The sequence below is a fragment of the Mobula birostris genome, chromosome 9 (genome assembly GCF_030028105.1).
Source record: "Mobula birostris isolate sMobBir1 chromosome 9, sMobBir1.hap1, whole genome shotgun sequence".
In the NCBI taxonomy this organism is placed as follows: Eukaryota; Metazoa; Chordata; class Chondrichthyes; order Myliobatiformes; family Myliobatidae; genus Mobula; species Mobula birostris.
The window spans coordinates 154,650,328-154,664,934 of record NC_092378.1 but is presented as its reverse complement, the minus strand read 5'-3'; the positions used below and the strand labels follow the sequence as shown (position 1 = coordinate 154,664,934).

At 44.3% G+C, this 14,607-nt stretch overlaps 2 protein-coding genes across 5 annotated transcripts in view; one reads left to right on the top strand and one right to left on the bottom strand.

Annotated features, from left to right (window-relative positions):
* Window positions 1-14,607, top strand: part of telo2 (TEL2, telomere maintenance 2, homolog (S. cerevisiae)) — a 51,487-nt gene that overhangs the window by 14,173 nt on the left and 22,707 nt on the right. For both annotated transcript variants that reach the window (XR_011887331.1, XM_072269224.1), the window contains exons 7-11: window positions 756-824; window positions 1,980-2,121; window positions 2,454-2,590; window positions 11,156-11,244; window positions 14,487-14,573. Coding sequence is in view for 1 of the 2 variants with exons in the window: in XM_072269224.1 (XP_072125325.1) it covers window positions 756-824; window positions 1,980-2,121; window positions 2,454-2,590; window positions 11,156-11,244; window positions 14,487-14,573 (524 nt within the window). In the remaining variant the exon portion in view is untranslated. The remainder of the gene's footprint in view (window positions 1-755; window positions 825-1,979; window positions 2,122-2,453; window positions 2,591-11,155; window positions 11,245-14,486; window positions 14,574-14,607) is intronic.
* LOC140203236 (SEC14-like protein 5) overlaps window positions 10,605-14,607 on the bottom strand; it is a 72,185-nt gene continuing 68,182 nt past the window's right edge. For 2 of the 3 annotated variants that reach the window (XM_072269225.1, XM_072269226.1), the window contains exon 17: window positions 10,605-12,959. In XM_072269225.1, the coding sequence (XP_072125326.1) occupies window positions 12,908-12,959 (52 nt within the window). In that variant the 3' untranslated portion in view covers window positions 10,605-12,907. The remainder of the gene's footprint in view (window positions 12,960-14,607) is intronic. The other variant, XM_072269227.1, reaches the window with a different exon arrangement.

Genomic DNA, 14,607 nt, shown 5'->3' with positions numbered 1-14,607 from the left:
AGGTCCTTCCGAGCTGCACTGCCCAGCAACCCACTTATTTAACCCAAGCCTAATCACAGGACAATTTACAATGACCAGTTAACCTACTAGCCAGTATGTCTTTGGACTGTGAGGAGACCAGAGCACCTGGAGGAAACCCACGAGTTCATGGGGACAAATGTACAAACTCCTTACAAAGTGTGCCAGAATTGAACTCCAAACTCCGGAGCCCTGAGGTGTAATAGTGTCACATTAACCGCTATGTTGAAGTGTAGTCATTATTGTAGAAGTAGCAACACAGCAAGATCTCACAGCAGTTTGGTAATGAGTAGAATTATTTACATAACAGGTTGGTCTCTCTCCAGTCTCTTCTGGTTGACTCTTAAGATGGGGAAGCCATTTCGTTTGGCCTCCGGTGCCACATTGCATGGCCACAATTCAATAACCTGTACGTCTTTGAGGTGTGAGAGGAAATTGGAGCACCCAGAGAAAACCCACTCAGTCATGGAGAAAACATAAAAGCTCCTTATAGACAGTAGCAGAGTTTAACTCTGAACAATGATGCTGTGACATGTATTAGCAGCGTGCTAACCACTACGCTACTGTGACAGCCAACAAAGTGTTTCACTATATGTTTCAATGTACAATTGACAAATGTATCTGAATCCAAGAAGTGTACGGATAGTGAGGAGTAACTCAATATTGAGGTATTGTTTTAGGATTTCAGGCATTGGGGAGCGTGTTCAGGTGGGGACTGATGTTGTCTCTCTACACAGACGTCTGTCCTACAAACCCTACTGGGATACCTGGCCAGGGAGGTGACTCGGGACACCCTGTTGATAGAGGTAAGTGGGACGATGGTGTTGGGGAAGGAATCTTGCTACCAGCTGGGGGTTGGCTCTAAGGCTGTAGTTGTGGCATCTGATCACTGGAGCAGGGAACGGCCCCTGAATTTTAACCACAGTGAGATACTGGACCAGGACTGTGGTCTCAGCAGCTGCGGGGACTGGAGTTGTGAGTGGGGAATGGGTCTGATCAGGGCTACAATGTAGTGTCAACCTTTTAACCTGCTCCAAGATCAGTATAACCCTTCCCTCTCACATAGCCCTCCATTTTTCTATCATCCACATGCCTATCCCTAATGTGTCTGCCTCTACCACTACCCCTGGAAGGGCTTTCATAGAACTCACTACTCCCTGTGTAAGAAACCTACCTCTGACATCTCCCCCCACCCCTGCCATACTTTCCTCCAATCACCTTAAAGTGATTCAAGATCGTGTAATTTCATTTCCAGAACACAAGTGCAAATGGGAGTGAAATAATTGTTCTGGATCCATTGCAGCACAAAAAACACACCATAAGATAAAGAACACAACAATCAAAAAAAGCGCAATAAAGATAAATATATAAGATAGCCTATACATAGGTGCCCTCTCATGTTATACACACAAAAGTTGCTGGTGAACGCAGCAAGCCAGGCAGCATCTCTAGGAAGAGGTACAGTCCTGACGAAGGGTCTGGGCCTGAAAGAGTCGATTGTACCTCTTCCTAGAGATGCTGCCTGGCTGCTGCGTTCACCAGCAACTTTGATGTGTGTTGCTTGAATTTCCAGCATCTGCAGAGTTCCTCGTGTTTGCCCTCTCATGTTATACATTTCTGCCCTGGGAAGAAGTCTCTGGCTGTCCACTTTATCTATTCCTCGTATCACCTTGTACACCTGTATCATATCACCTCTCATCCTCCTTCTCTCCAAAGAGAAAAACCTCAGCTTGCCCAGACTATCCTCATAAAACATGTTTTCTAATCCAGGCAGCATCCTATTAAATCCCCTCTGTACCCTCTCGAAAGCTTCCACATCCTTCCTATAAGAGGAAACCAGAACTGAACATAATATTCCAAGTGTGGTCTAGCCAGAACTTTATAGAGCTACAACATTACCTGATGCCTCTTGAACTCAGTCCCCCGACTAATGAAGGGTGGTGCTTGTGTCTTGAGTGCAGGTGCTGAAGAGGCTGCTGGAGGTCTGGGGCAGCCGGAGTGCGGTCAGGCACAGCCCAATCGAGCAGCAAGTGTACATCAGCAGGGCCATCGCCATTGCTCTTGGAGAGCTCAGTCAGGCACAGACCCAGCATCACCGAGCAGGTCAGGGGGAAGGAGGGGCTCACTGAGTCAATGGGGCATTACTGGTTGTTGGGGTTGGGAGGTTGTGCAGTATAGGGTAAAATGGTGGGGAGAGGGTATGTGTTAATGATAGAATGTGCAGTAGGGAGGGGGAGTAGAGTGTGGTGGAGTTGGGAGATGTGCAGTATGCAGTGGGGTTTGGGTAAGGGATTAGGCAGTGGGGAGTAGGGAGAGATTGGTGGGGGTCTGGTGTGTCTTAGGGAGAGGAGAGGGGATGGGGAAAAGTTTTGAAGTGGGGTGGGGAGAGGGTGTGCCGTGGGCCAGCCCCAGTCTGTGTGTCCCTTCCTCTGCAGAGCTTCTCTCTCTGATGACGGGAGGTGTGGACTGTCACCTGGACAGCAGTCTGGTGCGAGTGCGCCGGCTGGGGATGGTGATCGCAGAGTGCATCAGCACGAAGGTGGACACCAGAGAACACCGCCTGACCTTCCAGGTGAGTCAGTGGGGACTTGAGTTCCAAAGAGGAAGAAAGATCCTAAGGGGAGTAACGGGAGGCCGTGGCTGATAAGGGAAGTAATGGACAGTATAAAAATAAAAGAGAAGAAGTACAACATAGCAAAGACGAGTGGGAACCCGGAGGATTGGGAAACTTTTAAAGAGCAACAGAAGGTAACTAAAAGGGCAATACGCGGAGAGAAAATGAGGTAGGAAGGTAAACTAGCCAAGAATATAAAGGAGGATAGTAAAAGCTTCCTTAGGTATGTGAAAAGGAAAAAAAATAGTTAAGACCAAAATTGGGCCCTTGAAGACAGAAACGGGTGAATTTATTATGGGGAACAAGGAAATGGCAGACGAGTTGAACAGGTACTTTGGATCTGTCTTCACTAGGGAAGACACAAACAATCTCCCAGATATAATAGTGGCCAAAGGACCTAGGGTAATGGATGAACTGAAGGAAATTTTGTATTAGGTGGGAAATGGTGTTGGATAGACAGGTGGGTCTGAAGGCTGATAAGTCCCTGGGACCTGATGGTCTGCATCTCAGGGTACTTAAGGAGGTGGCTTTAGAAATCATAGATGCATTGGTAATCATCTTCCAATGTTCTATAGATTCAGGCTCAGTTCCTGTGCATTGGAGGGTGGCCAATGTTGTCCCTCTCTTCAAGAAGGGAGGAAGAGAGAAAGCAGGGAATTATAGACCAGTTAGCCTGAAATTGGTGGTGGGAAAGATGCTGGAGTCAATTATAAAAGATTAAATTACAACACATCTGGATAGCAGTAACAGGATTGGTCCGAGTCAGCATGGATTTACAAAGGGGAAATCGTGCTTGACTAATCTTCTGGAATTTTTTGAGGATGTAACTATGAAAATGGACAAGGGAGAGCCAGTGTATGTAATGTACCTGGATTTTCAGAAAGCCTTTGATGAAGTCCCACATAGGAGATTAGTGGGCAAAATTAGGGCACATGGTATTGGGGGCAGAGTACTGACATGGATTGAAAATTGGCTAGCTGACAGAAAACAAAGAGTAGCGATTAATGGGTCCCTTTCGGAATGGCTGGTGGTAACCAGTGGGGTACCGCAGGGTTCAGTGCTGGGACCGCAGCTGTTTACAATATATATTAATGATTTAGATGAGGGAATTAAAAGTAACATTAGCAAATTTGCCGATGACACAAAGCTGGGTGGCACTGTGAAATGTGAGGAGGATGTTATGAGAATGCAGGGTGACTTGGACAGGCTGGGTGAGTGGGCAGATGCAGTTTAATGTGGATAAGTGTGAGGTTATCCACTTTGGTAGTAAGAACAGGAAGGCAGATTATTATCTAAATGGAGTTAAGTTAGGAAAAGGGGAAGTACAACGAGATCTAGATGTTCTTGTACATCAGTCACTGAAAGCAAGCATGCAAGTACAGCAGGCTATGAAGAAAGCTAATGGCATGCTGGCCTTCATAATAAGGGGAATTGAGTATAAGAGCAAAGAGGTCCTTCTGCAGCTGTACAGGGCCCTGGTGAGACCACACCTGGAGTACTGTGTGCAGTTTTGGTCTCCAAATTTGAGGAAGGACATTCTTGCTATTGAGGGAGTGCAGCGTAGGTTCACAAGGTTAACTCCCGGGATGGCGGGACTGTCATATGTCGAAAGATTGGAGCGACTGGGCTTGTATACTCTGGAATTTAGAAGGCTGAGAGGGGATTTTATTGAAACATATAAGATTATTAAGGGATTGGACATGCTGGAGGCAGGAAGCATGTTCCTGCTGATGGGTGAGTCCAGAACCAGAGGCCACAGTTTAAGAATAAGGGGTAGGCCATTTAGAAAGGAGTTGAGGAAAAACTTTTTCACCCAGAGTGTGGTGGATATATGGAATGCTCTGCCCCATAAGGCTGTGGAGGCCAAGTCTCTGGATGCTTTCAAGAAAGAGATGGATAGAACTCTTAAAGATAGCGGAATCAAAGGTTATGGGGATAAGGCAGGAACTGGATACTGATTGTGGATGATCAGCCATGATCACAGTGAATGGCGGTGCTGGCTGGAAGGGCCGAATAACCTAATCCTGCTGCTATTGTCTATTGTAAAGGAGCGGGGCTGGAACGCTGGGATCTCACTGTGTAAGGAGGGGGCAGAACTTGGATGTTTCAACGGACAGCAAATTTCCCACCAGAGTCACTATCAACCTCTGCGGCACAGCTGGGCCGGGACCCAGGGAGGGGAGTGGTTAACATGGACTGGGTCATAGTGAGATGAGGGAGGGGGCATGGTGACGTTTTAGGACAGACAAGGTAAGAATGGGAAGTTTGGCAGGGCAGCTGCAGAGGGTCTCTTAGCACTAGAGTCAAACAGCAGGAAAACAGGTTCTTCGACCCTAGTCTATGCTGACTGTGTTGTCCAGTGAGCTAGTCTCATCTGCCCGGGTTTGGCCCATAGTCCTCTAAACCTCTCATATCCATGTACTTACCTAGATGGATTTTAAACGTTGCTAATGTGCCTGCCTCAACCACTATTTCTGGCAGCTCATTCCAAATATGCAGCTCCATTTGTATGAAGAAGCTGCCCCTGATGTCCCTTTTAAAATCAGAATCAGGTTTATTATCACTGGCATGTGTCATGAAATTTGTTAACTTAGTATAGTGCAATACTTGATTATATAGAAAGAAAAATAAGTAAATTAATTACAGTAAGTATGTATATTAAGTAGTTAGATTAAATATCATACAAAACAGAAGTAATGCAGGAAAAAAGTTTGTGGGTCCATTTAGGAATCAGAGGGCAAAGGGGAAGAAGCTGTTCCTGAATCGCTGTGTGTCTTTTTCCTGATGGTAACAATGAGAAGAGGGCATGTCCTGGGTGATGGAGGTCCTTAGGCATTTGACAAAGTTCCACACGGTAGGCTTATTCAGAAATAAGGCATGGGATCCAGGGAAGTTTGACCAGATGGATTCAGAATTGACTTGCCTGCAGAAGGCAGAGGGTGGTGGTGGAGGGACTACATTCAGATTGGAGGATTGTGACTAGTGGTGTCCCACAAGGATCGGTTCTGGACCTCTACTTTTCGTGATTTTTATTAACGACCTGGATGTTGGGGTAGAAGGGTGGGTTGGCAAGTTTGCAGACGACACAAAGGTCGGTGGTGGTGTAGGTAGTGTAGAGGATTGTCGAAGATTGCAGAGAGACATTGATAGGATGCAGGAGTGGGCTGAGAAGTGGCAGATGGAGTTCAACCCGGAGAAGTGAGAGGTGGTACACTTTGGAAGAACAAACTCCAAGGCAGAGTACAAAGTAAATGGCAGGATACTTGTTAGTGTGGAGGAGCAGAGGGATCTGGGGGTACATGTCCACAGATCCCTGAAAGTTGCCTCACAGGTAGATAGGGTAGTTAAGAAAGCTTATGGAGTGTTAGCTTTCGTAAGTCGAGGGATAGAGTTCAAGAGTCGTGGGGTAATGATGCAGCTCTATAAAACTCTAGTTAGGCCACACTTGGAGTACTGTGTCCAGTTCTGGTCACCTCACTATAGGAAGGACGTGGAAGCATTTAAAAGGGTACAGAGGAGATTTACCAGGATGCTGCCTGGTTTAGAGAGTATGGATTATGATCAGAGATGAAGGGAGCTAGGGCTCTACTCTTTGGAGAGAAGGAGGATGAGAGGAGACATGATAGAGGTGTACAAGATAATAAGAGAAATAGATAGAGTGGATAGCCAGCACCTCTTCCCCAGGGCACCACTGCTCAATACAAGAGGACATGGCTTTAAGGTAAGGGGTGGGAAGTTCAAGGGGGATATTAGAGGAAGGTTTTTTACTCAGAGAGTGGTTGGTGTGTGGAATGCGCTGCCTGAGTCAGTGGTGGAGGCAGATACACTAATGAAGTTTAAGAGACTACTGGACAGGTATACGGAGGAATTTAAGGTGTGGGGGCTATATGGGAGACAGGGTTTAAGGGTCGGCACAACATTGTGGGCCGAAGGGCCTGCACTGTGCTATAATGTTCTATGTTCTTAGTAATGGATGCCACCTTTTTGAGGCACCACTCCTTGAAGTTGTCTTGGATACTACAAAGGCTAGTACCTAAGATGGAGCTGACTAAATTTATAACTTTCTGTAGTTTCTTTTTTAGTCTTGTGCAGTAGCACTCCCCCCACCCCACACCTAATGCCAGACAGTGATGCAGCCTGTCAAAATGCTCTCAATGATACATCTATAGAAGTTTTCGAGTGTTTTGGGTGACAAACCAAATCTCTTCAAACTCCTAATGAAACATGTGTTGTCTTGCCTTCTTTATAACTGCATCAATATGTTGGGACCAGATTAGGTCCTCAGAGATCTTAACATCCAGGAACTTGAAATTGCTCTGATCCCTCTGAGGATCATTTTACTGAAATTGAGAAGGTTGTTGCTGTGACACCACTCAACTAGCTCGTATATCTCGCTTCTGTACTCCCTCTCGTTTCCATCTGAGATTCTACCAAGAATGTTTGTATCATCGGCAAATTTATAGATGGCATTTGAGCTATACCTATCCACACAGTTATGGGTGTAGAGGGAGTAGAGCAGTGGGCTAAGCACACAGCCCTGAGGTGCGCCAGTGTTGATTGTCAGCGAGGTAGATATATTAGAAACATAGAAAACCTACAGCACAATACAGGCTGTGCCGAACATGTACTTACTTTAGAAATTACCTAGGGTTACCCATAGCTCTCTATTTTTCTAAGCTCCATGTACCTATCCAGGAGACTCTTAAAAGACCCTATCGAATCTGCATCCACCACCACCCATTCCACGCAATCACCATTTTCTGCGTATAAAACTTACCCCTGACATCCCCTCTGTACCTACTTCCAAGCACCTTAAAACTGCCCTCTCGTGTTAACCATTTCAGCCCTGGGAAAAAGCCTCTGACTATCCACACAATCAATGCCTTTCATATTGTTTACATCCTGTACAGATTGTGGTCTTCCGATTAGGAAGTCGAGGATCCCATTGCTGAGAGACAGAGAGCCAGGTTCTGTAGCTTATCAATCAGGACTGTAGGAATGATGGTGTTAAAGACTGAGTTATAGTCAATGAACAGCATCCTGACATAGGTGTTGGTAAAGTCTGGGTAAATCTCTCAACTCTGATCATAAACCTGTGCCCTCTTCTTTTTAGCACACCTCCCTGGGAAAAAGGCTAGAACAGTTGGGGGGAGGGGAGTAGTGTTGTTGCGGATAATAAATAAAATAACTGGACCCTGAACACATACACACTTATAACTCAATCATACTTAATTTTACTTGTGTACAAGGAGAACAACATGGCTCCTGTCACCACAGTATTCTGAATTAGAGGTGCAAGGGGGTTTGAGAGTTCTTGTGCAGGATTCACTAAAGGTTAGCTTGCAGGTTGAGTCAGGAAAGAAGGCAAATGCAATGTTAGCATTCATTTTGAGAGGACTAGAATGTAACAGCTAGGATGTGACCCTGAGGCTTTATAAGGTATTGGTCAGACAACACTTGGACTATTGTGAACAGTTTTGGACTCCTTATCTATGAAGAGATATGCTGTCATTTGAAATGGGTCCGGAGGAGGACATGCACATAATCCCTGGGAATGAAAGGGTTAACGTATGAGAAGTGTTTGATGACTCTGGGCCTGTACCAACTGGAGTTTAGAAGAATGAGGGGAGATCGCATTGAAACCAATCAAATATTGAAAGGCCCTAGACAGTGGATTTTGGGAGGATGTTTCCTATAGCGGATGAATCTCAGACCAGAGGGCATAACCTCGGACAAGGGAGACATCCATTTGGAACAAGGATGAGGAGAATTTCCTTAGTCAAGAGGCTGGTGGATCTGTGGAATTTATTGCCACGGGTGGCTGTAGAGGCTAAGTCATGGAGTACAGTAACACTAACATATAGTAAAAGCAGGAATGATATGATAAATACACAGCCTATATAAAGTAGAAATAATGTATGTACAGTGTAGTTTCACTTATCAGAATTGGGATGATTGAGCCAAAACCGATTTGTAGAAAAAAATTGGCACGTACACGCATGAGCACACACCTGCCTGCACAAGGCTTTATGGTCATGGTAGTCTTTCTCGGGGTAAACACAAGTTTAAAGCGGGCATCTTTTTTCGTAAAAGTGAAATGTCAGAAAGCGGGGGACACCTGTATATTTAAAGCAGAGGTTGATTGGGTCTTGATTAGTCAAGGCATCAAAGGTTGTGGAGAGAAGGCAGGAGAATCAGTTTGAGATAATAAATTAGCAATGATGAAATAGCAGAGCAGACTTGATGAGCGGAGTGGCCTAATTCTACTCCTATGTTTTAATATCTTATGAATTCTGAACAGAGATTATGTATATTGACTATTTGGTAAACTATGTATGTTTTGATTCCTTTCTTGCAAAAACAATCGTCATTCATAATACAGATGTTAAAATTCAATAGAATCTACAAGCTGACAACTGACGATGCTTTAAAGTTAGTGAAGTTACTCCGTTAGTTGGTGTTTTGTGCCTCGGATCGCTGATCTTGTCCCCAGACTGCTACTGTGCAAAGGAAAGTTATCCTCAAAGACCTTTCTTGCCTGGGCTGTCTGCTGTCTATCTGCAGTCTGTCCTTACCTGGATATTATGTTAACCCTTCCACACTAGCTCTACTGTATGAGAGAATGTACTGTCTAGTAGGAGAGTCCAGACTGAGGATGGTGACTGCTTTAACATAGTCGGTTGCCCACTCAGGATGAAGATGAGGTGAATTCTTCTCTCTCAGGGATGGTGTGTCTTTGTCTTTAATGTTGGTAAGGCAAAGATGAACCAGTTCTTGACAAACCAGGGGTGATAAGTGTTAGATCTGGAGATGATGTCTAGAAGATGTTAAGGAAATTACGTTGCAGCTTTACAAAACTAGTTAGGCTGAAGCTGGAGTATTACATACAGTTCTGGTCACCCCATTATAGGAAGGCTTTTGAGGTTTTGGAGAGGGTGCAGAAGACATTTACCAGAATATTGCCTGGATTAGAGGGCATGTGCTATAATGAGAGGGTAGACAAACTTGGGTTGTTTTCTCTGGAGTGATGGAGGCTGATGGGAGGTCTGATAGCAGTTTATAAAGTTATGGGAGGCCTAGATAGAGTAGACAGACAGTATCTGTTTCCCAGAGTTGAAATGTCAAATACCAGAGGGCATGCATTTAAGGGTTAATTTCAAAGGAGCTATGAGGGGCAAGTTTTTTCACAGAGTGGTGGGTGCCTGGAATGCACTGCCTGGGTGGTGATAGAGGCATATAAATCAGGAACTTTTAAGAGACGTTTAGATAGGCACTTGATGTGAGGAAAATGGGAGGAAATGGACATTGTGTAAGCAGAAGAAATTAATTACCCATTTGATTATTAATTTAATTGGATTGGCATAACATTATAGGCCAAAGGGCCTATCCTGTGCTTACTGGTCAATGTTCTATGTAAGTCAAGATGAGGCATAAAGCCTATGGTCACAGCTGTGTTATTAGATGTTCAGAGTGCATGTCACAGGGTCAGTTTGTACCAGCAAGCAATGCAGAGAAGTAACTACAAATAAAGGAATGTGAACATGTACTTTCCTTTGATACTGTGAACCGTTTGGCCTAATTTTAGAGGGGAAAAAACGTGAGCAGCTTTCAAAATCGGTTTTATCATTGAGATGTTTTGTTTCTGTCAGCAATACAGTGCCATACGTAAAATATACCGCAAATTAAAATAAGATATGTAAAATAACTAAGTAGTGTAAAAACTGACCAAAAATATTGAGGTTGTGTTCATGGACCATTCGAAATCTGATGGCAGAGAGGAAGAAGCTGTTTCGAAAACGTTGAGTGTGTAAACAGCAACTACACGAGCATAGAACCAAATATGTCGCAAGCTACTAGCAAGTTACAGGTGATTGTCAACATCTAACCAAGCATAATGTAAACTAATGCTGACACGGAAAAACATATTAAAAGCTCAAAGTAAATTTTATTGTCAAGGTACATATATGTCACTTTATACAACCCTGAGATTCATTTTATTTTGGGCATACTCAATAAATCTATAGTATTATAACCATAACAGAATCAATGAAAGACTGTTCAATGAGGGTGTTCAACCAGAGTGCAGAAGACAACACTTTGTGCAAATACAAAAGAGAAGAAATAATACATAAATAATATTGAGAATGTGAAATGAAGAGGCTTTGAAAGTGAGTTCTTCATTAGTTGTGGGAACATTTCAATGATGGGGCAAGTGAAGCTAAGTGAACTACAATTTGATCCCTAACTGAACGTAGATTATTAGAGTGGTTAGTGTGGAGATGAGGTTACCGAACGGTGGGGCAGGCTGGATGGGCTGAGTGCCCCCTCCCGCCCACTCCTGATCTGCAGTCACACTTAGGTGGACAGTTGGGGCTCTGACCCCTTCACTGCAGGTCATTACACACCTGTGCAGTTACACACTTTGCTCTCGCATCAACAATTTGGTCGCCCCTTTCCCCACGCCCGTATTGGTCCTTGTCCTCCTCCACAGCAGCTGATGAGTTGTGCTCTCTGATCTTTCAGTATGAGGACGATGAAGAGGCGAGGGAGATTCGCTCACTCTGCACTCCGAGACCCCTGTCCAGCTGGGAGATCCCCCCACAGCCACACAGGTACTCAGAATCATAATCACAATCAGGTTTCTTATCACTGACATACATTATGTCGTGGAATTTGTTGCTTTGCGATACATAACAATAAAAAACTATAAATTACAGTAAGTATATATTTAAAAATAAGTAGTGCAAAAAGGGAGCAAACTAAAACAGTGAGGTCGTGTACACAGGTTCATTATTCATTCAGAAATCTGACAGCGCTGGGAAAGAAGCTGTTCCGGAAATGTTGAGTGTGTGTCTTAAGGCTCCAGTACCACTTCCTTGATGGTAGCAATGAGAAGAGGGCATGCGCTGGGTGATGGGGGTCCTTAATGGCGACATGCTACTTTTTAGAGATATTGCCTTTTGAAAATGTCCTCAATTTGGGGAAGCTAATGCCCATGATGGAGCTGCCTGAGTTTGCAACTTTCTGCAGCTTTTTCAGCAGATTTCCTGCATGTTGGATTTCCATTTGCTGTGACATGTTCATTGGCGTAGTTCCCTTGTGGAAGGATCAGGTTAATAGTGGACTACAGCAGGCAAAATCTGGCCTATTTTCTTGAAAGTACTCCTGTAATTCACCCTTCAGCTCAAATACCCTGTTGAGAACTCTTCCTCTGCTAAGCCACCAGATCTAGTCATAGTCATACTTCATTGATCCCGGGGGAAATTGGTTTTTGTTGCAGTTGCACCATAAATAATTAAATAGTAATAAAACCATAAATAGTTAAATAGTAATATATAAATTATGCCAGGAAATAAGTCCAGGACCAGCCTATTGGTTCAGGGTGTCTGACCTTCCAAGGGAGGAGCTGTAAAGTTTGATGGCCACAGGCAGGAATGATTTCCTATGACGCTCTGTGTTGCATCTCGGTGGAATGAGTCTCTGGCTGAATGTACTCCTGTGCCCACCCAGTACATTATGTAGAGGATGGGAGACATTGTCTAAGGTGGCATGCAACTTGGACAGCATCCTCTTTTCAGACACCACCGTCAGAGAGTCCAGTTCCATCCCCACAACATCACTGGCCTTACGAATGAGTTTGTTGATCCTGTTGGTGTCTGCTACCCTCAGTCTGTTGCCCCAGCACACAACAGCAAACATGATCGCACTGGCCACCACAGACTCGTAGAACATCTCTGTATGTAGCAGGAGAATAGTGTGCTCTTTGTCCAGATTTTCTGTTTTTTTAAACATTCTTGAGTAAACTAGTCTTCGTTTAATAAAGTTAACCACTTTTGTAGCATCGTCCAAAACTTTTTTCATTTCATCTCAGAGTTTTTGACATCTGCACCTCTCTGTGAAGAAAGCAGTGTGTTGTGACAACGTCAGGATTTTCTTTTCTTACAAGAAAAATGAAACCTCTCAAGGAGCCAATCATTGATGGGGCACCATCAGTATAGATGCCAGCACAGTTCCTCTAAGACAGATCTTTTGTTTCCAGATATGAAGATAAAACATTCAATATATCTTGGCCTTTGCTTGTTTCGGGCAGCTCTTTGCAACAGAAAAAGTTTTCTTGAATTTTGCCATCATTTACAAATCTTACAAATGCTACAACATGACACTTATTGGTGAAATCTGTTGACTCATCAACCTGGATAGAGAAGCTGTTCTTTTTCGGTTTATCACACAAGACTTCTTCAGCATCACGTGACATGTCATCAGTACGTCAACTTATCATACTTTTTGAGACTGAAGCCTTTTCAATTTCTTGTCCTGCATCTTGTCCCTAACAGAGGGTTAATAAAATATAAAAGAGAATGGCATAATAAATAACTAAATGGGAAAAGAGTAAAAAATTACAAAAACTTAATACAATTCACTTCTAACCTACACAATTGCAATTTTTACAACAACAGCAAAGCAGCAGGCCAGCAGCTGAGTTGAGGCATGTAAAAATTCCTTCTTTAGACTGAAAATTTCTCTCCAATTTTCTTCTACACCGGTAGAGTTTGTTCGCTCCCATAAGTCAGTCGGTGGTGGGTAAGGGGAAGTTGGGGGAGGTAATTCGGGAGCAAGAAGCTGACGTCACAGCCCAAGTTGGGCGAGCCCATTCAATGCTTGGAAAATGCACTTAATGCTCCTCATCAGCCGACTGTCCTCCCCTCTGTGTAATACAGTGCTCACCAATTATCAGCCTACCATCCTCCCCCTGTGCAATACAGTGTTCGTCAACTATCAACCATCTGTCCAGCCGTCTGCAATACAATGCTCACCAATTATCAGCGGATTGTCCTCCCCCTGTGCAGTACAATGCTCACCAATTATCAAAGGCCTGCCCAATCTTGCATCAAAAACTGAGAATTAACATGGTCCTACTGCACACTGCCATACTGGGCTGAGAGACCTTTAATGAGATTGTTAACGGGGCTGCTTGGTCACTGTTCACCATTGCGAGCGCTAGCTTCATGCATTGTGCGGTTCAAAAAATTATGGTGTTTTTTTTTAGATCATGATCTCCCACGGAACCCTGGTTGAGAAACCCTGGTCTAGAGGTGTCCAGAATCCAGAGAGACATGACACTTGTTGTTTGCTGGATACGTGTTTCTGTTGGCTCAGGATCCAACCACTAAACTTCTACAATGAGAGGGAGTGTGGTCACTTGATCACACGATGGGGAGGTTCCAGGGCTCTCTGCATCTAACCCACACTCTCTCTCATTCATTGGTCTCTCTGTCTTTAAACTCCCTGTAGGGAAGAATTTACCCATTTGGATGCAAAGTAAGAGATTGGTCAGCCCATCATGCTAGTGCTGGCCCTTTTGAAAAGAGTTCTCCATCTGCCCTTTCTCTGCTGACTTAGAGTCATATTGCACAACACAAACAGGCACTTTGGCCCATCTAGTTCATGCTTAAATGTTTTACTGCCTTGTACCATTGGCATGTGGCCAATAACCCTCCACACCCTTCCCATCCATGTAGAAACTTCTCTTAATTTTAAATTGAACCCACATTCAGCACTTCCACTGGCAGCTCATTCACACTCTCACCATCCCCTGAGTGAAGACATTCCTCATCAGGTCCCCCTTAAATATTTCACCTTTCACGCTTAACCTCCACATTACTGGCGTTCCAGCTAATCTCTCTGCCCAACATCCCTTACAAGGCACCAGGATCTGCGATGCTGCTGAAACCAGCCAGCACTGGCATCCTCTTAGGATCTCTGCCTGTTTCCCCTCCTCCAATACAAAGACTTCTCACCGAGGACAATTACTGCCCTGAGGTGAGGACATTGATCGGCTCTGTTCCCTTCCTAGAAATGGCGAATCGCAGACAGACACCAGACAAGAAGCAGCTGAGAGCAGAGTCAGCGACCAGACAGAGACCGAGTCTGAGTTAGACAGGTTGGAAAATGAGTTTTATATCTACCCTGCCCCA